This window comes from Pristis pectinata, chromosome 7 (assembly GCF_009764475.1).
Source record: "Pristis pectinata isolate sPriPec2 chromosome 7, sPriPec2.1.pri, whole genome shotgun sequence".
Lineage (NCBI taxonomy): Eukaryota > Metazoa > Chordata > Chondrichthyes > Rhinopristiformes > Pristidae > Pristis > Pristis pectinata.
In genome coordinates, this window is record NC_067411.1 from 77180802 (window position 1) to 77207701 (window position 26900).

Sequence of the window (26900 nt, forward strand, 5' to 3'; positions counted from 1 at the left end):
TCTTTTGTATTCAGCCAAATGAGCCTCTGATCACGGCCTGGCATTTACCTCTTGAAAGACTGCACCTTACTTTAGTATTAGAATGTTAACTAGGAGTAATACTGACATATCTGCACCAAGACATGAATATAATCAAAGTGAGTGAGTGAAGTATCATCAAATCACAGTAAACAGGATGACTGTAGTACAGTGGTTATGACTGGCTCACTGGTTATCAGATGAGTAATTCAGGTGCCTTTGCTAACAATCTAGAGAAGCAAGTTCAAATCCCATTGTGGAATTTAAATGTGTGGATTTTGGAAAAATAATTAATAATTACTAATGCAATCTTACTAATAATAGCTGCAAAAACAATAAGATTATTGCAAAAATCATCTAGTTCATTAATGTCCTTTAGGCATCCTTACCCGGTAGGGCCTATGTGTGGCTCTTAAGTACTCTCTGTCATACAATTACACTGTAAAACCCCAATAATAAGGCATGCTTGGGACATCTGTGATGCAGTACTGTCAGATTTTCCTAGACAATGGATGTTATTCTATTAATACTCCAATACATTTAATTCCTTTCTTTATAACGTTATAGTGAACCCAGCGAGGTAGAAGGGAGTGTGGGAAACAGGGCCCCAGAAATGTGGAAAGGAGTGTGGGAATCAAGGGTTCCAGTGATGATGTATGATCTAATAGCTATTAAGATAATATGATTGCAGACAACTTGGATGGTGCTCAACATTCCACATTGTACAAGTGTTACAGAATAGGCCAAAAGGGAGGCAGGGTAATGCTTTTCATCAAGGAAGGTACTTTTGGCCGTTATTTCTTCTATAATGAGATCTCATTAATAAGAAAGGCAAAAGAATACTTATAACTCAAGTTCAAAACAGGCTATAAAATAAATGCTATAAGATGACAGGAAAGGGGTTAGTAGAAAAAATGTGGTGAAATAATGTCAGGTGACCAACTATCTTGGCTTTAATATTAGATTAACAAAGCAATTTTCAGTGTTATATTACAAACATTAAAACATCACAGAAATTTAAGTGAACACAAACATGAGTAGGATGAGCACTGCTGTTAGTGACCATTTTGGTTGTGATCCCCACCCCCTCCACCAATGCAAATTTCAGGTGTTACTAAAGGGGAGTTAAAATTTCCCAAAATGTAAAATGTGCCATCCTCGACCAAAGTTGGGTCTGTGGGAGGGTGGCTGATGGAACGAGTATCAGATGCTGGAGGGCCATGATTGGGGCAAGGTTGTCAAGAACTGGCCAGAATGGTATGGTCATCAAGAAGAATCAGGGCTAATGTTCAGCCAAGTAGCTGGGAGAATGGGAGGGAGGAGGGCTGTGATGAAGATTGAGGACCTGGGATATCAATGGGTCAGGAGCATTACATGGCTGGAAAGTATTCTGGGGAATTGACACAGAGTGTTGAGGAAAAAAAAATCAGATTTATGAGCTGGGTGGTTGGGGGCCTTGGGTGGAGAAGTCCCGAGGTTCAAAGTACAGTGGTCTGTGAATAAAACATTGTGCTCTGAAAGGAGCATTGCAATGAGAATGATGTTACTCTGTACACAAAGGCACAAATTTTGTCAGTTCCACAAGGGTGATGGGACTTATTCTGGGTGGGATTCCGTGATTAGTGCTGTTCCACTAGGATCTGTATCGTGACCTCTACTATTTGTGATATATACACAAGTGACCTGGATGAAAATGTGGATGGGTGGGTTAGTAAGTTCACGGATCATAAGATTGGTCGTGTTTTGAATAATGTAGAAAATTGCCAAAGGATACAGTAGAATATAGATCAGTTGCAGATATGGGCGGAGAAATGGCAGATTGAGTTTAATCTAGCCAAATGTGAGACGGGAGATCAAATATAAAGGGACAGTACACTGTTAGTGGCAGGACCCTTACGGTTTTGATGTACAAAGGGATCTTGGAGTCCAAGTCCATTGCTCCCTGAAAGTGGCTACACAGGTTGATAGGGTGATAGAGATGGAGTATGGCATGCTTGCCCTTATTAGCTGAGGCATTGAGTTAAACAGTCAGGAAGTTGCATTGCAGCTTTATAAAACTCTGGTTAGGCCGCATCTGGATTATTGTATTCAATTCTAGTCGCCTCATTTTAGGGAGGATGTGGAGGCTTTGGAGAGGATGCAAAAGAGGTTACTAGGATGCTGCCTGGATTAGAGGGCATGTACTATAAAGGAGAGGTTGGACAAACTTGGGTTCTTTCTCTGGAGTAGCTGAGGGGAGACTGGATAGAAGTTTATAAGATTGTGAGAGGCATTGACAGAGTAGACAGTCGGTATCTTTTTCCTTCAGGGTCAAAATGTCTAATACTAGAGGGCATTCAATTAAGGTGAAAGGTGGAAAGTTCGAAGCAGATGTGCAGGGCAAATTTTTTTTAAATAAAGAGTGGTGGGTGCCTGGAATGTGCTGCCAGGGGTGGTAGTGGAGGTAAGTATGATAGAGGCATTTAAGAGGCTCTTAAATATGCACATGAATGTACAGAGAATGGAGGGATATGAACATTGTGTAGGCAGAAGGGATTAGTTTAGTCAGGCATTTAATTACTACTTTAATTAGTTCGGCACAACATCATGGGCTGAGGGGCCTGTTCCTAATCTGTATTGTTCTATGTTGACGCCTGCATGGAAGTGTCCATTTGAATTTCTGGGTTGATTTGTAACAATGTTAGCATGTTTGCTTCCGGGGAGAGAAAACCTCAGTTGCATATTGTGGAAACACAAAATATTGTTATGCAATTAAATTGAGTTTCAAACCCAACCACGTTAACATGTCAGAATGTTAACTTCTCTTTCTCAGCCTAACTTGGGATGGTAGAATAAAGGTTAAATTAGTGGACTAGCAATCAATGTATTAATCTGGAAACACGTGCTTGAATCCCACCCTGGCGGCTGGGGGATTTTAAAACACAAATAATTAATTAAATCCCGACCTACTTGCTTTTTTAAAAAAAAAGCTATTCTCAGTAGCAGTAACTATGAAACTACCAGATTGGTGTACAACTTCTAGTTCACTTCAGGAAAGGAAGTCTGCCATCTTTACATGGTCTAATCTTCACACAACTCTTGACCAGCTAAGTGATTCACTCTTAAATTCAAGGACAATTAAGGATGCATAATTAATGATAGCATTGCCCTTATCCTAACCAGTGAACAATTTAAAATATCTTGATTAAGGCATTTTGAACAAACTGCACTTCTTATCATTAAATGCATTCTTGATTTATTTTGTTTCTGTAACTATCTGAATCAATATATTCTAGACACATGATTATATTGAACAAACATACCTTGATCCCAAGCTCCCAAGGTCTAAATTCATCACTGTTTTCTATCTCTAATGGTTCAAGTAGTGGTTCCCATACAGCAAGTACTTCATTGTAGTAATGCACCTAGTGAATAAAATATAGTCTCATTATCTTTAATACATTTTACAACTCCATTACAGTTTTACTTAGACATTTATTATTCTGTTCTGCTGGCAAAACAGGAGAATAATAGTCTTGCAAATCTATCCATCTCTAGAAATGGTCCTCGATGGCCCAAACTGCAGTTCAATGTTTGAGCTGATCAGAGTCCACGGGTGGCAAAAAAAATCTATAAGCACATCATGAAAAGGTAGGAAAACAGAACCCATAATTCCACTGATCAATACTCTACAAATTCATTAAGATTAAACAAGTAATTCTTCATGGGTCTTTTAATCAAAAGTGCCAAATGGATGATCCTTATGTCCTGATTGTGATTCAGTCAGTTTTGTTCACCCACATGACATTAAGATGGAGTGAAATGGGCACAATAAACGATGAAGCCACATCTTAATTGAAGACGCAGCCACCAGAATTAAGCTCTCTAGCTGGTTGTTCCACCACATCTACTAAAGTGGCATTAAAAACATGCATATAAACTCTAAGGAGTAAGCCATTTGGACCCATGAGCCTGCTCCAACTTTAAATTAGTTCATGTCTACCTGTTATGATCTTTCATCCCCCCAGTGTACCAGAGATATATCTACATCTCCCCAAAAACACTGCTTCCACCACCATTGATAAAGTATTCCAAAGGCTCATGATGCTCAGGGAAAAAAAAAGTTAAATCCCATTTATCTTAAAAGGCCAACCCCTTATTTTTGAACAATGACCACTAGTTGAAGTTTCTGCCACACTTAACATCCTCACCACACCACAACCACCAAGATCAGTCAGGATCTTTTATGATTCAGTCATGCTCTCACTCTAAGCTACACAGGATACAAACCTAGCCTGTTCAAGCTTTCCTCAGAAGATAACATGCTAATTTTAAACATTAGTCTAGAAAACCTCTGAACTGCTTCCAATGCATATACATAAAGATGACTAGTGTTACGGACTCAGTGAAAGTCCCTTTAAGATAGAGAGTGTGTGTATGTGTGTGTGGGGCATGCTTACATCAATAGAAGATAAAGGACGTAATGACGTTGTTGAAGAAGTCAGAAGAAGAAGAAGGAGAGAGAGAGAAGGGAGAGAGACACCAGCCTGCTTGTTTTCTCTATCGATGGATGAGAAACAATAACTGTGTTTGCCACTGAAATCCATGTATGGAAGTTGGAAGTAATCCAGTGGAGTTCACTTTGTTGCTGACCTGTAGAAGGAAACAGGTATTTGTGTGTGGACGACCACGGTTCGGATGCTTTTCGGGGTGAGGAAGTCACTACCGAGTAAACACTGAAGTGTCGTTTGGGTTCCATCGTGGAACATTTGGATTTCGTATGTACTCTCTCTCTATGTTTTTCTACATCTACATCTTATCTTCAGACAACGGTGGTTGTTGAAGAAGCCCTTGCTCATGTTTCACCTTATGGCTTGCGGAACTGAACTTTAAGAACCATTCAGGAACTGGGAGTTTTGGACTTTGTCACACACGCACACGAAGAGTTTAGTTTTGGGGTTAACGTTCGAGGTTTAACATTTTTGAATTCTAACATACTAACATTTTTACTTTTATTTTACGTATTATCATAAGTAGTGATTAATAAAATAGTTTTTAACACTGAATCATGCTCAGTGTGTTTCTTTTGTTGCTGGTTCGTGACAAAATTGGGGGCTCGTCCGGGATCGTTCCCAAGGTTAACAAGATTCCGTCCGGGATAGTTCCCAAGGTTAACGAGTGTCGTCTGGGATTGTACCCCAGATTGACAAGATTTGTTCGGGATTCAATCCAAAGATTTTTGAGGGAGGTCTGATAAATTCTTTTTAATTGGCTTGTGTGTGTGGAAACCAGCAGCAATGGATATTAAGGCATTTTTGGAGTCACCAAGCCAAAAGGGATTGGAGGTGGCGAAAAAGGATGATTTGATAAAGATTGCTACAAGGCTAAACCTTACAGAAGTAAAGCAGTCTATGAGGAAGGCAGATATTCAGAGACTGATAGCTGGCCATTATGTGGAAAAGAAGGTGTTTGAGAAGGAAGTGTTAAAACAGTTTCCTGGCAGTGAAATAGCAATTTCTGAGGCACAGGTGCAGCTGGCAAAGTTAGAGGCTGAACGAGAACAAAATAAATTAGAAGCTGAACGAGAACAAAAGAGATTAGAGGCCGAACGAGAGCAAACCCAGTTAAAGATAGAGGCCTAGCGAGAGAAATTAGAGGCCGAACAAAAGATAACTCAGATGAAGATAGAGGCTGATCTAGCAATGAAGCAGATGGAATTGAAGAGGATGGAGCTGGATAGTGAGGAGAAGGAGAAACAGAGGCAGCATGAGTTACAAATGAAGCGTAGGAGTTCGGAATCTGATTCTGATGATGGTTTTTCAGCCAGTAGGGAGGTTCGATTAGTCCCTCCGTTTGAAGAAGATCAGGTTGATCAGTATTTCCAACATTTTGAAAAGGTTGCTGTGAGTTCAAACTAACCAAGGAAAGGATGGGCTCTTATGGTACAGAGTGTGATTAAAGGTAAAGCTAAAAAAGCTTATTCTGCTTTGTCTGCTGAGGATGCAGCTGATTATACCAAGGTAAAACAAGCTATTTTGAAGGCCTATGAATTGGTCCCTGAGGCTTACAGACAAAAATTCAGAGACTTGAGGAAATCTGCAGATCAGACTTATATGGAATTTGTCAATGGAAAGAGAATATGTTTTGAACGATGGTACATGGCTAAAAATGTAGATGGGGATTTTGATAAATTGACAGAATTGATACTAGTGGAAGACTTTAAAAGATGTGTTCCAGCTGAATTAACAACATATTTAAATGAAAAGGCAGTGGAAACTTTACAAGAAACTGCTAGGTTGGCAGATGATTATGCTTTAACCCATAAATCCAAATGGGGACAACCTAAAACCTTTCAAAAGAGTTACAAGGACAATCCAGGTAAACCAGAGATTAAATTGGGAGGTAATCAAAAAGGAAAAGATGAAAAGAAGCCAGGGCTGGAGAAACCTGTTGAGCGTACTTGTTATTACTGTAGGAATCCTGGCCACGTGATATCTAATTGTGCCCTTTTGAAGAAAAAGAAGGAAGCTGGGCCCAATGCTTGCTTTCAGGCAATTAAAAATCAAAAAGGTTTAGGAGATGCTGTTAAAGGTCAGTCCTTGCAAGAGGGAAAAGCGGAAAAGTTGGAGGAGGTGAGAAAAGAATTCCGTTCTTATGTATCAGAGGGTTTTGTTTCACTGACTGATGAGTCACCCCAGGTGCCAGTGAAAATTCTTAGAGATACTGGGGCTAGTCAATCTCTCTTGCTGGACAGTGTTTTAAATTTTGGTGAAGAAAGTGACACCGGTGAAGTAAATCTAGTACGAGGCGTTACAGGTGAGACCATGTCTGTCCCTTTTCACAGGGTGATTTTAAAGTCAAAGTTCGTAGAAGGACCAGTCGAGATAGGGATAAGACCTAGTTTGCCAGTGGAAGGAGTTTCTTTGTTATTGGGAAATGACCTTGCAGATGGAGAAAGTGATCCTGTGGTATGGTTAACAACCAAACCAAGGATTGATGAGTCTGAGAATGATCCAGATGTTTACCCATCATGTGCGGTGACTCGAGCTAGAGCTAGAGAATTAGCCAAGACAGACAGTCCGGTGCAGTCTGATGTAGTTCCTTGTTACAGTCCTAAACAGGAAGAAAATTATGATGCCTTATCTGAGACTTTTCTGTCTTCACTGGAGGATCAACATCCTTATAGTGAGCCTGAATTTAAAGATTTGTCTTTGTCAAGGAAGGATTTTATGGTGGAACAGACAAAGGACCCTGAATTGACAGAATTGAAAGAAAAAGCACTCTCATGTGAGGAGATTGAAAAGGTGCCAACTGGATACTATGTCAAAAATGGAGTGTTAAGGAGGAAATGGAGACCTCCCCATGTCCAAAAAAATTTAAAACTCGGTTGGAAAGAGTCTGCCAGCTAGCGAGAGAGAATTTGAAAACAAGCCAGATAAGAATGAAGACATATTTTGATAGACGTGCTCGGCCTAGGACATTTGCAGTGGGGCAAAAGGTGTTGGTATTTTTCCCTAGCCAAAATAATCCCTTGCAAGCTCGTTTTTCTGGACCCTATGTTATTGAATCTCGAGTGACTGATCTAACATATATAATCAAAACACCAGATAGACGCAAGAAAACACAACTCTGTCATGTAAACATGCTAAAACCTTATTATGAGAGGGATTCAGTTGTGGCCTTGGTGGATGGTGTAAAGGTTGTTTCTAGAATGCCTGATGTTGATGTTGAGGAAGGCCAATTTAGACCAAATATTGTTCCATCGAAACTAAAAAACCAAAATATCATGGAGAACCTTGAAACGAAGTTGGACCATTTACAAGTTTCACAAAAACAACAGATGAGAGAATTAATTTTAAAATTTAAAAATCTGTTCCCAGATGTTCCAAACAGAACATCGATAATTACCCATGATGTTGATGTTGGGGATGCAAAACCAATCAAACAACACCCATATCGAATGAATGTGGAAAAAAGTAAACTTGTTGATCAGGAAATAAAGTACATGTTGGAAAATGATATTATTAGACATTCTACTTCAAATTGGAGTTCGCCCTGTGTTATTGTACCTAAACCTGATGGAACTGTTAGATTTTGCACAGATTACAGGAAAGTGAATGCTGTAACTAAGTCAGATGCTTAACCTATTCCTAGGGTGGATGATTGCATAGATAGAGTGGGAAAGGCAAAATTTCTTACAAAGATTGACCTATTAAAAGGGTACTGGTGTGTCCCATTAACAGATAGAGGAAGGGAGATTTCAACCTTTGTAACCCCTTCTGGATTGTATGAATACAATGTTTTGCCATTTGGAATGAAAAATGCTCCGGCAACGTTTCAAAGAATGATTAATTCAGTGATTCATGGGTTAAAACATACAGATGCCTACATTGACGACTTAGTGACTGGGAATGATACTTGGGAAGATCACATCTCTGCGTTAGAAAGGTTGTTTGAAAGACTTTCCAAGGCTAACCTTACAGTTAACTTGGCTAAAAGTGAATTTGGCCATGCCACTGTGACGTATCTTGGTTATGTTGTAGGTCAAGGCAAGCAAGCTCCTGTTCAGGCAAAAGTTCAAGCAATATCTGAGTTCCCTATTCCCACAGGTACGAGGACTGTTAGAAGATTTTTGGGAATGGTTGGATATTATCGAAAATTTTGTAAAAAATTTTGCTGATATTGCTCTTCCCCTAACTAATCTTCTGAAGAGGGGAGTAAAGTTTGTTTGGACAGATTCTTGTCAAGAAGCATTTAAGAAGCTGAAAGCCATTTTATGCTACCATCCTGTGCTCAGAACACCTGACTTTGAAAAGCCATTTTTATTAGCAGTAGATGCCAGTGATGAAGCTGCAGGAGCTGTGTTGTTGCAGAAGGGTGACCTTGATGATATTGACCATCCTTGTAGCTTACTTTTCAAAGAAATTTAATGAGCATCAAAAGAATTATTCCACCATAGAGAAAGAATTACTGTCGCTTGTTTTAGCCTTGCAACATTTCAGTGTATATGTTTGCACCGCTCAGAAACCATTGACTGTGTATACAGATCATAACCCATTGGTGTTTCTGAGCCGAGTCAAAAACAAGAACAGAAGGCTGTTAAACTGGAGTTTAATTTTGCAAGAGTTTGATCTTATGATAACTCACATTAAAGGCAAAGATAATGTGATTGCTGATTGTCTTTCTCGATGTTAAATGGGAAACATGTATCTGTACTAATCTGATATTCTGTAGTTGTGTAGCATGATAATTATTAACATTACTAACTATGTGCGGTTAAAATTTTTCTTGGGAAAATTTTTTTTTTAGGTGGGAGGTGTTACGGACTCAGTGAAAGTCCCTTTAAGATAGAGAGTGTGTGTATGTGTGTGTGGGGCATGCTTACGTCAATAGAAGATAAAGGACGTAATGACGTTGTTGAAGAAGTCAGAAGAAGAAGAAGGAGAGAGAGAGAAGGGAGAGAGACACCAGCCTGCTTGTTTTCTCTATCGATGGATGAGAAACAATAACTGTGTTTGCCACTGAAATCCATGTATGGAAGTTGGAAGTAATCCGGTGGAGTTCACTTTGTTGCTGACCTGTAGAAGGAAACAGGTATTTGTGTGTGGACGACCACGGTTCGGATGCTTTTCGGGGTGAGGAAGTCACTACCGAGTAAACACTGAAGTGTCGTTTGGGTTCCATCGTGGAACATTTGGATTTCGTATGTACTCTCTCTCTATGTTTTTCTACATCTACATCTTATCTTCAGACAACGGTGGTTGTTGAAGAAGCCCTTGCTCATGTTTCACCTTATGGCTTGCGGAACTGAACTTTAAGAACCATTCAGGAACTGGGAGTTTTGGACTTTGTCACACACGCACACGAAGAGTTTAGTTTTGGGGTTAACGTTCGAGGTTTAACATTTTTGAATTCTAACATACTAACATTTTTACTTTTATTTTACGTATTATCATAAGTAGTGATTAATAAAATAGTTTTTAACACTGAATCATGCTCAGTGTGTTTCTTTTGTTGCTGGTTCGTGACACTAGTACTGTACACAGTACTTCAGATGTGGTCTAAATGAATTATAGCTCTCTGCCCCCTCCAACCCCCATTACCAAACATATACGAAATAAATTTTTGCTACAACGATGGGTTTAACTTAATGATTTGTTGCTTAATGAAGGTTTTGCTCACTACAGCAAAATGTTGGGAATGCATTTGGAGATAGTCTTTTAAAGACTGGTCCATAAAACACATCAACATTTAAGTCTTTTCAAATTGGGCTAATGGAAAGGAATCTGTTTAAAAATCAAGCTATTTAAAATGAAAAAGAAATGACCTCCTGTGCTCTTCCCTCTGACAATAATGGCCATTTCATGAATGACTTGTGTCTCAGCTTGTATGTTGCAGCTGGTCAAAACAAGTGTGGTTTGCTTTTGATTTACTACATCCTTACAGGGAGGAGTTGGAGTAGCTTCTTTCATCACAGGCAGTTGGTCTCCCCCAGAAAGGGTTTTATGTACTGCCTACCATAAGAATTTTTGCATAACAGTGCGTTCTTGAGGAAACTAACCATATAGTTAACTAAAGAAGAGCTGTACATGCAACCACATAACCTCTGCTTTTGTAATCAATTCTCCTCACAATAAATGATAAGATTCTGATATCTTTCCTAGTAATTTGCTAATCTTGCATATTGGCCTTTTATGAATCAGAAGTCTGTTTTCTGTCACCATTTAGATAATAAGCTCTGTTTCTATCTTTCTTTCCAAAATGAACAATTTCTCATTTTTCCACATTATAGTCCAAGGTACCCTCCTTAGCCGATCTATATTTCTTCATGGCCTCCTGATGTCCTCTTCACACTTTCCATCCTAGTTTATGTCATCAGCAAATTTGGCAATCATATGATATCACTGTCTTCATCCAAGTCATTTATATAAATCCAAAATCATGCAGAGGAATGCCTTATCCATTAGAGACATGGCTACCTGCTCTGTATCCCAAAATAATAAAACCAGCAATCAATAATGGCATTAACCAGCTCCTATTCAACAATAAGCTATTCATCAGCATAACATCAAAACTAATAGTGGTGCAGCTTGTAAACTGTTGCCTCACAGCTCCAGTGGCCCAGGCTCAATCCTGGCCTATAGGGATGTGCAGATTTTACACATTTTCTCTGTGACTGTGTGCATTTCTGCCAGGTAATCCTGCTTCTCTAACATCCCAAAGATGTGCAGATTGGGAACTTTGGTAGTAAGTTGCCCCTTGTGTATGTAGGTGTGAGGCAGAATATGCAGGGGGCGGGGGTGGGAGAGAAAAGTGTTGAGAAGAATGTGGGAGAAGTGGGATTAATGCAAGTGGGTACTTGATGGCCGGCGTGGACTTGGTAGGCCATAGGCCAAAGGATTTGTTTCGATGCTCTATGACTCGATGTTTACTTTTGGCTCCATACTTGAAAGTCTCCCTCAAGTTACTGATGCAAGAGCTGGAGACTGCAGGAGAGGTTTGGGCACCCATCCTGGCATTCCATCGTAGAGTAATTAAAGCAAGATATCTCCAGTCACTAGACTCCAATCCAAAATCCTTATAAATGATGTTATTGAAGGTTGGTTCATGGACTCAGCTACCATGGTACTGAGACTTGTGTACTATTTACAGCAACTTAACCACAACCATAACCGGTCAAAAGCCACAATAGATTTCTGACTATCACAACTCTAAGTCACACCACATAATGGACTTGCACAGATTTCTACTTCATGATTATTGCAAAAATCCTGCAATCCCTAACTAAGCATCACGGGACAACCATTACCACAAGGATTACAGAGATTAATTTTCTTGATAGAGGTGGGGATTAGTAATAAACGTGGCTTTGCTTGTGGTGTTCATTCTCACCCCTCTCCCGATCAACAATTTCTTTTGGAAAAATTGTGAAAGTTACATTGACACAATGTTACTGCAAAGATGGATTTTTCTTCATTGAATAAAAGGCACCTCCACACACACTTAAAGTGTGATCCATTTTAAGTTGTGAGGAAATGAGAGTAAAGAAAATGCCACTACAGTTATTTGAACATTGCACCCATGCATAGTTCTGATTCCTGTATTCATTCTAGTCTGAAAATGTACAAAATTAATTTGCAAATCTAAGCCCTGCAAGGTCTGCAGTGACAGATTGTGTTTGGGGGATGCATTCCATCTGAATGAAAATATCCTGGGAAAGTACATAATTCATCTATCCATATACATTCAAGGAATTCTATCACAGTAAAACATGTGGATTTAGGATGGTGTATGATCAAAATGCCAAATACACTGCATCAAGAAAGATATATATGGCACAGCAATACATGATTTTAAACCAAGAACCATAAAATGAATGACACGAAATGTAGCTAACCTACTTAATTAAGAGTAGTTCAACTTCAAATCATTTCAGTTTTCTGTCAGAAATTGCATTACTTGATGTGCAATGGGAATCAATGCATCAATCAACTAATGAAAACAAAAACCCCTGTTGTAATGATTGATAACCTCAAAAGTCATTTGTACTAAAATGGCAATATATGGATAACCTGGTCCAAAGTGTTTGGGTGTCTCTTGTTGAAGATTTTGTCACAATAACTTAAATACTTAAATCGGTGAAAACAGCACATTTGGTTTGTGTCAAGTTAAAATCTACCATGGAAAGTCTTTTCCCTGCTTGAAGCACTCAGAACAAATGTGCTGCATCAGACATGGGAGGGTCTCAAATACAGACCCAAAATCTTTCTAGATAGATCAACACAAGAATAGGCCAGAGGAATCAGAATCACACCCAGTGCAATGATGAACCATTAATGGGAGAGGCCCAGGGGCAGCAGACCCATATTATCTTGCTCCAGTAAAACAAGAACTTTATGATGTAACAACCAATCTGTTAATGTGCAGGTTTGTTGCTCAAGACTCATCCATTTCTGTCATCACTTCTCCACCACTGCAATGCTGTTAATTGTTAACAGATGAAACCATCCTAATCATAGAGCCCTATAGTTATACAGCATGGGAACAGGCCCCTGGGGTGCCTATCTGAGCGAGTTCCATTTCCACATGCTTGGCCCATAACCCCTCTAAAATCTTTCCTATCCATGTACCTGTGCAAATGTCTTTTAAATCTTGTATATATTCCTTCCTCTAGCAGCTCTTTTCATATACCCACCACAATGCATGTGGGAAAAACTTACCCCTCAGGTCCCCTTCAAATCTTTCCCCTCTCACCTTAAACCTATGCCCTCTATTTTCAGACTCGCCTACCTGGAAAAAGACTAACCATCCACCTTATGCCCCTCATGATTTTGTAAACCTCAAGAAGGTCACTCCTTACTCTCCTTCACTTCAGGGAAAACAGTCCCAGCTTATCAAGTCTCTCCTCATAACTCAAGACATCCAGTCCCAACAACGTACTTGTGAATATTTTCTGCACCCTCTCTGGTTTAATCACATCTTTAAATCTAGCATGGCAACTAAAACTGCATACAATACTCCAAGTGCAGTCTCACCGATGTCTTGCACAGCTATAACACAATGTTCCAGCTCTTGAACTCAATGCCCCAATCCATGAAGGCAAGCATGCCACACATCTTCTTCACCACCCTGTCAACCTGCGTCATCTCTTTCATGGAACTATGTACTTGTATCCAGTGGTCTCTGTTCTACAACACTCCCCAGGGCCCTGTCATTCACTGTGTATGCCCTACACTGGTTTAACTTCCTAGTTAAATTCCATCTTCCATTCCTTGGCCCACTCTCCCAATTGATCGAGATCCTATTGTAACCGTAGGCAATCTTAATGTCCACCACATCACCAATTTTGGTGTCATTTCCAAACTTATTAATCATGCCACACATATTCGCATCCAAATCGTGAATAAATATGACACACACTGATCACTGCAGCACACCACTGGTACCAGGCCTCCAATCTGAAAAGCAACCTTCCATTACCACCCTCTGACTCCTTCCACCATCAATATTGTATCCAGTTGGCTCGCTCATCCTGGATCCCATGTGATTTAACCTTCCACGCTAGCCTACCATGCAAAACCTTGTCCAAGGCCTTGCTAAAGTTCAAGCAGACAACATTTATCACCCTGCCCGCATCAATCCATGGATTTAAACAAGGCGGGCTCAAGTGCTCCAATTCTACGCTGACTAGAATCACCACCCGGTTGACAAAAGGAACTTCTTTTGAGATGCATGCACAAGTGAATTTACCCTTAAGTTTCTAATCAGTAATACTGTTCCTCTTGCATCTGTTTCCATTTTGTTGAAATTGATCTTTTTCTAATAGACTATTTTTCACCTAGAAATGGTCTATATACTTTCACTTGACTATTCTAAAGCCTTATGACATTGTTTCCTCGACGTTTCCCCACTGATGCTTGCTCCATTTTGCCTGGCTCATTTTTGGGTCAGAAACATACTGATCAAGAAATTTCACCTGAACTGACTTCAGATACTCTTCTTTGCTTTTGTTATTGCTATTCCTATTTATATTTGATTAATTGAAGTTCCTTATCGACACTACTCTTTCCTTTAGTTGGCAAGTCTGTAGAATAATCAGTGGTGCAATTATTTCTTTACTGTTTCTCAATTCTCAACTAATAGATTCTGTCAAATGTTCCAAGATGTACTCTCTCCCTCCAGCACTGCAATATTCTATCAAGCAATACTGCCATTCCACCTTCTTTCCTCCCTTCCCCCTTTCCTGAACACCTTGTATCCAGCAATATTTAGAACCTATTCCTGCCGTTTATGTCATGACGTTATAATCCCATACTGGTGAACTGTAGATGCAGTTAACAATGTTATTTAACATTCTTCCTGTACATCTGTACATACACACTTTAAACCTACCTTAGATCATTTTATGCTTTCTCATCTACTTCTTGTCTATTTTGTTTCATTGCTATCTGCAGGGGTACTGCTATCATACTTCCATATTATGTGCAATTTCACTACTAAAATCACTCTGCTACTGTTGAAGTGATTTGAAATGTCACCAGGGTATCAAAGATGATTTACAACATACACACACACCATAACTGTATACATTACATATAAAGAATCTTTCGTGTTGTTTGGATATTTTTAAGAACTTTAACAATTACCTATTTTCTAAGTGGAAGTGTCAGCCACAAGTGTTAATGTAAGTAAAAGTAGTTGATCAGTGACTAACCTTTATTTTGATACTTGAAGTAAATGTGGACTTCAGATCAACCCTGTTCCTCTTTGAAGAGCATAATTGGATCTTTTCAGCCCTCTTTAATGTGTCATGGAGCAATAGTTTAAATTATTTATCTGCAAGACTACACTCCCAACAATGCAATATTTCCTTACTCTTTTCCAATAACTCCAAGACTAGCAATGCAGCATCTCTTAAATTAACACCATACACAAAACACAGATCTCCTCACCTTCACATAGATTTAAACCCTATTTAAGCCTGTAAAAATTATGAACCATCGCAACATCATAAAATCCAAACTAAATTAATACATTCAAGAACAACAGATGCTTTATTATGTAGTAGATTTTCAAAACAACTTTCCTACCTCTAAATTAAGATGACACTTAAGGTTAATGAGTGTGCTCCAGTTTTCCACATCTCCTTTAAAAGTTGACTTTGCCAAGAGCATTGGAACAGTTCTGTGTCCTACACCCGCTTCCAGAGTCAGGCAAACATATTCAATTGTCATTCTTAGGCTCTCCCCTGTTGTATCCAATTGTTTTTTTGGGCCATCCTTATTTTCATTATTACTTTCATGTTCCAAAAAACAGAGTCTTAAATTTTTCACATCCTTCTTAATCCACAAGTCAGGTGGAATTTCACTGCCCTTTTCTTGTGGATTATCAGCAGCTGGAGGCAAGGCAGACGTAATTGTAATCACCGTGTTAATAATAACAGGTGACACCTAGGAAATGAGCATGCATAAAACATCTCATCTTGTTGAACAATGCATTTTGAAATTAATGACACACTGACAAAACATCATTTCCTTACTTTCAGCATCAGCGATTTCATGGCCAACTCCACGTCAATGGGACCAGAAGCAGGTTGTACACTTCGGAAGAACAAATTGCAAGGTTGGAGGACCTAAGTATTTTAATTGGAAATATAATTATCCAGGCCAGACTGGGCTTTAGTAAATACAGCGATTCCAGAAAACTACATTTAGATTGAACCATGCTATAGTAAAATGCAACTAAAGTGGCTCTGCATATTCTAAAACAGGATTTATGAACAATTTTCAAAGTAGACCTGAAAAGTTGCACAACACAGGCTAATAGCAAATTTAATGTTATGAAAACAAATTTAAATTTCCATATACCGTGGTAACTTGATTTTTTCTTTTTTCTTTTAGAAATGGGCAAACCACTACTTTTAGATCTTTAACAGCTGCAGTAATCTTCTGACTTTCTGAATCATTATTAATATCAGCCTCACACTGAGCTGTCACCACTAGTGATGGGGCGTCTGCTCTTGTCAAATCTGCTACAAAGATTATCTCTGGATTCTGAACATGAACAATGAATTCCATTTTTGATGTAGTTTGTGATGACACTGAAAGATAAAAACGAGAATGTGAGTGCCTACACTTTTACAAACTTAAAGAAATGCAAGTATCCTTATGTTTTCCAAACCTTTTTCTTTAGTCTGTGTTACTGTTGGTTTGTTCATCTGGACTGCAGAGACTTGATTATTTGCTTGCACAAAGAAGTCAACCACTGTGAGCAGAAATTCCATACTTGCACAAACATAGATATCACGTACAATTGCATCTAGAAACATGCCATCTCTTCCATGTTTGTAACTGAAATCGATCATTGCATTCTTCTCATTTGTTAGTTTCATTTCCACCATTCTGGGGAGAGTGGGGGGGGGGGGTGCAGAAGAATCACAATTAGTATGCACTTATAAGAAATAATGATATTACAAAGGAAATGTATACCTGCAGATAATACCCATGTGCATTTTCTTCCCTGAGCCAGATTGGTGCCTGACGTCAAGCCTGTTTTCTATTTTTAAGAGTTTGAAATCTAAGCTGTGGAATAATATCAATTATGCAAGAATTTCTATTTTCTTAATCTTTGCTCCTGTAGAAGAGTCAAATCATATGTTCTCAAATGCACAAAGGTCTGTAGTTATAAATCTAAGCAGCTACAATGCAGGTAAGCTTACAACTACTGGGCCACTAGGAATACCGTTTGGCAGATTTATCTTGCTAAATGGGAACAACTTCCCACAACAGCCCTGTTCTTGCTGACACCAAAGGAGTCATTCAGCCTCTTATTCAAACAAAAGCTTCTGAAGTCCTGTCCCCAGTTGGTGGTTATTGGATTGTTGCTCAAGGAGGCAGATTATTTGAGGATAAAAATAAAATCCAATACCAGACCGAAGTATCCAGTGGTCTAGACTTCCAATCCCCAATTTCATATGACGTTCCGGCACTGGCAAAAGGTAATAACAAACTAATTTCTAGCAATTCAGTTGCCACACAAAAAGGCAGCGACAAGGAGACAAGCATGCGACAAAGGTAGGAGGAGGAGGAGGAGGACAAGGAGGACGAGGTCCTTAATCTCACGTTACCAGTGAGCTTCAGAGGGGAGCCAATGATAACCCAGAGTTCCACACTACCATTCCTCATAAGAATGGAAAGTCAAATGGCAATCTTCAACTAGACCCTATGGGGAAACATTATGCCAAGCAAAACAAGTGCATCAATGCCAGGTGACCTCCTGGGTGTTGAAATCTAGACTTTAAAATCAATGTGCTGATTAACACATGTTCAAAGTGATAATTAATCTTGTCCTCAACAAGACTTACCAGTAGGTTCCCCACCACTGACATTAGATTTATCTACCTTAGATTCCACGATTTATTCTCTCTCGTTTCTGAGCAACAATGTAACATCTGTAGTACCTCAAACCTCTGATATCACTCCATTGTCCATGATGACAAAAAAAAGTCAGTCAGAGTTTATTATTTCCATTCTAGATGCCCTCAATATTGTATGATGTTTCTTAGCAGGACTGCCCTCTTCATGTTACTACCATCGAAGAGGAGGTACAGGAGCCTGAAGACCCACACTCAACGTTTCAGGAACAGTTTCTTTCCCTCCACATCAGATTTCTGAACAGGTCTATGAACACTACCTCACCTCATTAATCCTCTTTTGCACTTTTTATTTATTTTTGTAACTAATAGTAATTTTTGTCTTGCACTGTACTGCTGCTGCAAAACAACAAATTTCGTGACATATTTCAGTGATAACAAACCTGATTCTGATGCAAGATTCTCTCTCATAAAGTCAAATGTTCAGTTCATTCCATTCCTCTATCTGGCCCAATCCCCCATATTTTGTTTTACTTTTCATCATCCCCACCATGCATGTCTGTGCAAGAAATCTTGTGTTTCCCAGATAACCTTGCTTCCTCAGCTATTTTCCCTTCCTCCAATCCACCTTTGCCAGACCTCTCCTCAGTCATTGAAACCTAATCTCTTCCAATCAGGTTATTTTCACCATAGATTTTTCAACATTTTATAATATCTCCTTAAACTTAATTATATCACAAACACTTAAGAACATATTCTCGTATTAAATTATATTCTATTTGGCATACTTCATTCCCACGAACAAGATCCTCTGGGGTAGACATATTAACTTCCCAATGGATGTTTTCAAGAACGCTTCATTTTTCATGCTTTTGAAGTTATTTGAGTCTTTGAAGTTCTCGATTATTTGCTTTCACACTTCTCCAATATCTGCTACTTAATCTTCTACGTGTTAATTGGAGTTTATGGAAAAAATTCATTTTCTTCAAAGTTAAACAACGTGGTTAGACTTTGAACCATTGCATCAAGTGTAAAGGTAGTAGGAAACCTTGGCTTCATGGACAAAGGGAAAGAATAAGCAGCAGAGATGGATTCAATTTTAGTGGCAGAAGTTCATTGGTTATGTGTTTTCGTAGAGGATGAGGGGGGCAAGAGAAATCTGCGTAGCAGGGAAAATAAGTCTGGGTTATCTATATTCTCCAGGATATCCTGGAGTAATGTGCAATTTGCACAAAGGTCACCCATATCTGGCAATGCATGGCTAAATCATTTAGGCAAAATCATCAATTAAACAGCTGGTGACAATAACCTGGTAATATAGATGACTTTCAAAGAGATAAAATATGGTTTATATAAGAACTGGAGTAACTAAATTAAAAGAACAAAATTCTGTTGATAGCCTATTATCCAATTAGCTCACAGTAATGACAAGGCCAATACTATTGAAATGAAAGTGAAATACAAATTAGGTGTACTCAACATAAAGTGTCCTGACTGAACCATACTTCATCATGTGGCAGAAACTGACCATAAGATATCATTGAGCAAGCTATAAATGTGTGCAGATGCAACTATTTTTCTACAATGTAGATATACAAATTACTAGTTATTCTTCCTAAGAAAGCCAATCAACAAAATAGAAATTTTAAAAAAATCACTGGCTTTCTGCATTAATCTCTGTTCATCTCAAACTCAACATTTTGCCCAAAAGAAAATAAAAAAATAAATGTCAAGTCACTATGCCCTTCACCCATACTCTCCAGAAACAGATGATTAAATTTATTGAAACATGCTTCAAATTGACACATGAATGAGTGAAGTTTTTCCTTGCATTCTCCAGGCACTTACACCAGGTCTTGAGTTTCCTAACCCTCTGTACTGAAAGGAGGCCAGAAATCTTTGATAGTTGAACAACAGTACAGCCAGGAGGAACATAAATGTAAAGTAACAATTATAATATTGCTTTGATAAATTATTTGAGATGCAATAAACAAATGATTTAGTACATATAAATAATAAAAGCACCTTGATGTGGCTTTCTCTATTGCCATTCGTTTGTCATCCAGCATACAGTTATTAAGTTTCACATCAACTTTCATGGAGCCATCAGATAACATCTTGACAGAAGTGGAAAATGTGTGTAATTTGAACTCTGCTAGTTTGTCCTGCTCAGATCTCTGCTCTTTTGCAAAATTCATCTGGTTTAATAGAGGAAAAAGTATTAGATTTACTTCATCATTTATTTCAGATAGTTTAAGAGATTTTTCCCCCCCAAAAGTTGGGCATGTTTGAATCTCATTGCCTGAAGAAATACAGTCATAGTAATAAATAGCATTTATTTTGTTTAAATTAAAATTAATGGCCCAAATGATGTTGAAATACATATCAGTCATGTCAATTCAAAATTTTAAACTTTAGTTTTTGGCTGGATTTATTTTCCTGTCTGTAAAATGTCAGAACATTTATCACACATTACAAGCTGAAGTGGACAACATAAGAGGCAAAAGTGGGAGTCAGGATGATGTGTCTGACAGCTGGAAGCTCAAAATCACTGTTACAGATGGAACTGAAGTGTTTACAAAGTGGTCGCACAATCTGTTCAATTTCACCAATGTTGAGACAACCACATTGTGGGCACTGAATAGAGTTCACTAAATGGAAAGGAGTACAAAGGAGGGCTTCACTCAAAAGGGTTTAGGTCCCTGTATGATAGGAAGGAAAGAAAAGGGGTAATAGAGCATGTGCTGCATTTGCTGTCGTTGCATGGGGCAAACACCGCAAAGGGAGTGGATGTTGATGGAGATGGAAAAGTAAACATCGGAATCGACAATAACCGGTTTCCACTCTGGTTTGGAGGTTCCTAAGATGGCTTTTGAGACCAAAGTGGCAACTGCAGATTCTTTCACAGATGGTGGCTATCAGGGTGTGCAGGTGGATAGTTTGAGAGCTGATCTGCTCCTTACACTGGGCACTTAAAGCATAGCCTTAGTACAACCACAAAAGCTCCTTCTTCACTCTCTGAGCTGTCATAGGCCAGAAACTCCCAGCAACCAAAGGGAATATTGCACTTCAAGGTGGCTTTGAGCATATCCTTGAATCTTTTCTTCTGTCCACCTGCTAATCTGTTCTGAGCTATGTTACAGGAAGTGAGTGTCTGTTTCAGAAGTCTGCTACCAGGCATGCAAAAGATGTGGCCTGCCTTATGTAAGAGTAACTAGGACAAAAACAGAAAATGCTGGAAATAGAAATATAGAATACTACAGCACAGGAACAGGTCTTTTGGCCCACAACGTCATGTGCCAATCCAACTAATCCTATCTGCCCACTCATGGTTAATATCCATCCATTCCCTGCCTGATCACGTGCCTATCTGAATGCATCTTAAATACTGCTACTATATCTGCTTCCATTACTTACCCTGGCAGTACATTCCAGACACCAAACACTAAGTAAAAAAAAGAACTTGCCTTGTAAATATCCTTAAAACTTTCCCCTTCTCACCTTAAAGCTATGCCCTCTAGTATTTGACATTTCTACCCTGAGAAAGACTATCAACCGTATCTATGCCTCTCATAAATTTATATACTTCTATCATGTCATTCCTCAGACTCTGATGCACCAGAGAAAATAAGCCCAGTTTGTCTAACCTCTCCTTATAGCTAATACTCTCTAATCCAAGCAACATCCTGGTGAACTTCTTATGCACCCTCTCCAAATCGCCACATCCTTCCTATAAAATGGGGGCCACACAATACTAATCAAAGTATTATGTAACTTCCTTACTTTTGTACACAACACCCTGACTGATGAAGGCAAGTATGCCGTATGCCTTCTTAACCACCCATCTACTTATATCGTCACTTTCAGGAAGACTCTTTTCATCAATGGTCCTAAAGGGTTCTGCCATTTACTGTATAATACTTGGGTCAGGCCACATCTGTGGGAAGAGAAACAGTTAACGTTCCAGGTTAGAGACCCCTCCTCAGAACTGAAAAGACAAGATGGAGGAGGGGAATGTCTCTGTGTAAAACTGGGTTGACCTTGGAGATGCGCTGTAAACAAGGCTATCTGATCAGTGAATGGGAGCAGTTAGAGGGCAGGAACATAGACAAAAGAACAAGTGTGTGGGGCCTCGATGCTGGCCTGAGAGAGGAGACATACAACGATTCACTTATCCTTCCAGTGAATTGGGAGGATCCTGGAGGCAGCATTGATGGTATTTTTACTGTGCCTTGAGATAACTGCTGCAGGTAGTCCAGGATGTAGTAGCATATAGGCCAGGGATCACTGCTGGCTGGTAGAAAGAATTGTGTGTGCCACTTGAGGCTTTGATCTTAAAATACTCTTTTCCTCAAATCAACCAAAGGCTGTGGTGGCAAATTTCATCATCAATTTCTGCCACTGCCTACAAGTGGCTCCTAAGATATGGGAAGAGGACCACATTTTCCAGGATCTTGCCATGAACCTTTATTGTCAGAGGGCAGTGTGGTGCAGCAGGGCCAGGTTGTTAGTGGCCTTTTGCATCGATGATGGCTTGGAGCTCAGCCTCCAAGTGTGTGCAAAAGTATCACCTGCATACTGCAGTTTAACCAAGTTTTGGGTAACCTCAGCTTTGGAATGTAACCACTGTAGGACGAACAGCTTCTCATTAGTTCTGAACATTAGCTTCAATCTTGTTGGAGATGGAATTTTGAGGCAAGAAAGATTGAGAGAAAAGTTGAGATGATGCTGCTGCCTTGAATGACACTGGTCATCACTGAGAATGGTTCTGCTATAGACCAGTTGGTTAATATCATGGCCAGCACGTCATGGAAGAGCAAGAATAAACTGGAGACAAATTTTTGTGGATAGCTAAATTTGTGATGGGTGTTCCATGGTGCCTCCTGAATGATGCAGTCGAAGGCTTTAATGAGGTCAAGAAAGGCCATATCTTGTGGCAGGTACTGCTCCCTGCAATTTACAGGGAGTTGTCACAGAGTGATGATCATGACTGACATGCTTCAAGCTGGAAGGATCACAATGTGATCTGGGAAGCTGTTCTTCACCACTGGGAGTGAAACCACAGTTAAGGAAAAAGGAAGAGACCTTGAAAGAGCTGGTGTGGACAGTATCATCATCAGAACAGATATGAAAGAGCTGGAGAAATGGGGAGAATGAAGTGGGCTCCAAGCACAAAGCTGGTGGGAGAAGGTGTAGTCAAGATAATTGTGAGAGTCTGTGAGCTTGTGAAGACCATCAGTTGAAAAGTGATTTTGAGATGGAGGTAGAGACTTGAGAAAAGCGATGTGTCAAAATGGACCACGCAAAATTGAGAGCAGGGGAAAATGTTAGGAAAGGTGATGAAAATTGCATGTTTTCCCTCCAGAGTAGAAGCAGCACCAATTGTCTTTAATGTTCCAGAAAAAAAAAGGCAAGGAAGACCAGAGTAGGACTGAAGCTTGAGCTTGGCTTCCTTGCAGCACTGAAGAGAGGGCAAATTTGATAAACATATACATGATATTGACCATTTTAAATGTTGCAAATAGAGGGAAACTGGATTAAAGGCAGAGTTGCAGGTTTAAAATTTGAAGCAAAAAGATACTTGTGGGATGCAAGGATTTTTTTTCTTATGCACGAAGGGTAATTGTGATCTGGAACTTGCCATCTGCAAGGGTGTGGAATCACAATCTGGACTCAGATAAGGCATTTAAGGAAAAACCATTTGCAAGGCTATGGGGAAAGGTAGGAGATTAAGACTGACAAAGAGCCTGCAGAGATTTTGTGGGCCAAAAAAGCTTCCTTCAGTGCTGTAACAATAATTGGGTAAAAACCAAGAGCAAGAAGAAGAGCAGCTTTTCAAACTTGCTTTGCCATTTAATAAGGTCATGGTTGACCTGCTCCCTAGCCTCTAGTCAACTTCTCAGTGCAATCCTCATAACCCTCAATTTCCCTTGGTCCAAGAGACTCAGCTTTGAAAGTGTTTGGTAACTCAGCTTGCACAGCTCCCTGGGGTACAGAAATCAAAAAGATTCACAACCCTCAAATTTGTTTACATTACACTTAGATTACAAAAAGCCAAGGCCAATGCAGACTCCTGATTCATCCCACTCTTAACTTGCCAATTTGAAAATGACTTATTTGTTCCTCCACTATTAACTAATTCTTAGCCACAGTAATCTTAACATTGAACTTTTGAGTCCCAATCCTGTGTAGTAATCTTTCTCACCTGTTTGTCTTTTGGAAATCCCAATATCCACTACCTCGCTTTTATTAGATTTGTTACATTCTCAAAAAAATTGTCGAGCATGATTTCCCTTTCCTTTGCTGACTTTAAAAAATATATATATTGCCACACCACTATTCTCCTATAACTTTTTAAAAATTATTCTTCCTGGTCATCTGGTTGTCAATTGTATTAAATTCCAATTCTCCATTTTTCAACCCTAGTCTCTATTGCCACTTCCTTATAATCCAATCTATCAATTTGTATCTATGGATCAACAAGGTTTTAGAAACTGAGATAGCTCTGTGGAGATATAAACAAAGTTAAAATTTAAGACATGCCCTTTCATCAAAAGGACCCCAAATGTTAATTCTTCACAGATGCTACCTGACTTGCTGAGAATTTCCAACATTCTGGATTTCCTATTAAACTTCTACTAAGGAGATCGGTCTGAGCTTGGTTCAGATTTAACCCATTCACCTTGAACAGGTTCTTCCTGTGCTAGAACTAATTACAGATCCAGAAATCTGAAACATTCTGCATCATTTCTCTAAAACCGCAATAACTTCTATCCTTTTATTCCTACACTCAACAGGGTATGGGGATAGAAATAATTCAGGCCACTTTCAGTTATAATCCTAGCTCCTAAAACACCCAAATTATTTTTAAAAACAATGATCTGGAATTTGATGCCGATAAGGATGGTGGAAGCACGGCTTTCAAAGGGAATTAGGTCGGTTTTGATTTTTCAGAACTACAGTTAAAAAACATGAGAATAGTAGTGAACAAGTTTCTCAGGGAATTAGCATGGATTTGAAAAGACCTAATGACTCTTTCTGTGCTGTAACAATTTTTACTGCACAACTTTACCTTATGCTATTCGTTCTCACTTCCGACTTCCCGAAACCTCAAAATGCACCACATTCTCTCAAGTGTAATTTAATCTGACATCAGGGAGGCAAAATCATGACAGCATTGGACATAAATGCCCAACTATCCCCAGCTACTGAATTCCACCTGACTAATGTGTTTCAATCCTTAGCTATATATCACCTACTAATTTTTCCAACCTACCCCCACAGTCATTTAGCACATATGGTTGCATGCATGTTCCGGACAGTTCCCTAATCTCAATGTACTGAAAACTAGTCCATGTGTGACACTCCTCGAAGACTCTAGCATTGCTTGGCTCTTGTTTGCTGCCTGATGGCCATTTACTTACTACCCACCTTTAATTTCTATAGCTATGAGCACTGCTATCTCATGCATTAAAGTGAAGTACGAGTAAATGAAAGTGCTTACTGCACACAATGCTAAGCAAGACACATGAAGTTGATTGGTTCCACATACCAAAGGAACTGTAAGCAATGGACCTCAAATTGCACTTCATTTTCCAAAGGAAAAATAGTCCCATTATATCTATACAATTGCATATATTTAACATTCCCTTGGATTTTAAGTCCTTTGCACCTCCTTCCCCTTACACCTTACTATCCTGTGCATCGCTGATATACAAAACTGTAGGAGGGCCTATTCTGTGAAATGCGTGGACTGAGGAGAAATAAAGGGAATGGAAATTTCACGGAGCAGGGCCAAACAGAAATTCATGGAAGGCAGGGGAAGGAAACCAGTGGGTTAGAGAGATGAATCAGGTGTCCTCAAAATCATTGTGGTTAAGAACAACATAGATGATTGGCCATGCTAGGATGGGTCAAAAATTGTGGGGCATGAAAAGCATTGAAAGAGGATAGGAACTACATAAGAGAGTGCGGAGTGGTTTCTTTTAAGAGATAACAAGTTATCTCCAGGAACAGCAACATAATCAGAAACATTCTTTCCTGCTGGACTTGTTAGCAGCAATCCAGATAAAGTCCTTTAATACCTTATGCTAATTACGTGATCCTTATTTAAAATGTGCTTCTGCATTTAAGATCCACACCATTTGTAAACCATGTATTTGTGGCAGAAAAATCAGTCAACATCAAATCATTTTGTACAGTGCCCAACGTTATGGTAGATGCACAGCAGCTTCCATGAATGTGTGCAAAATATGCATGGGAGGACATCTGTGCACAAGACATCTGTTTAGTGATTGAGTCCAGATGTAAATCCTTATTTTTACCTGCAGTGCAATAAAAGTGCACCGCAGGTAAAAACCAGGATTTACATCTGGATCTAGATTTTACTTTTAATATATTCATTTTTCCCCCCAAGAGCAGGTCATCACTGGCAAGACTAACATTTATTGCTTATCCCCAATTGCCCTTGATGTGGTAGTGAACTGCTATCTTGAGCTGCCGTAATCCTTCTGCTGCAGGGCTGTCATCCATGATCTCCACTCCCACAAATCTTATCTCAGCAAACTAAGACAGGCCAATCTTACTTGCTCTGGTGCTGGTGTTGAATGAGGTGTTGAACAGCTTAATGGAGTAATGTGGGTATTCCAGAATAGTCCCACCTATAATAATGTTGAGGGGTGTGAAGCCAGAAGATATTAAGTCACTTTAAGGAAAAATATATCCAGAAACTTTTTCCTGCTGGACTCTCCAGCACAAGCCCAGGCAGGGGCAAGCACTTTAAGACTTGTTTCTCATTTATTCAATCCTTATTAAAAATGTACTCCTGCATTCAAGGTCCACATGATGTGTAAACCAGGCATCCTTGATAGAAACAGAGACACAAGAAATTCTGCAGATGCTGGAATCTGGAGCAATACACAAAAAGTGTTGGAGGAACTCAGCAGGTCAGGAAGTACCTATGGAGGGAAATAAACAGTCAACGTTTTGGGCAGAGACCCTTCATCGGGACTGGAAAGGAAGAGAGCAGAAG

General features: G+C 39.3%; 1 protein-coding gene across 1 annotated transcript in view; it reads right to left on the reverse strand.

The window, feature by feature from the left end:
- Window positions 1-26900, reverse strand: part of vps13a (vacuolar protein sorting 13 homolog A) — a 283508-nt gene that overhangs the window by 124252 nt on the left and 132356 nt on the right. Inside the window, 6 exon segments of the mRNA XM_052020712.1 lie at window positions 3321-3422; window positions 15588-15947; window positions 16037-16129; window positions 16365-16597; window positions 16678-16898; window positions 19895-20067. Of these exon segments, the coding sequence (XP_051876672.1) occupies window positions 3321-3422; window positions 15588-15947; window positions 16037-16129; window positions 16365-16597; window positions 16678-16898; window positions 19895-20067 (1182 nt within the window).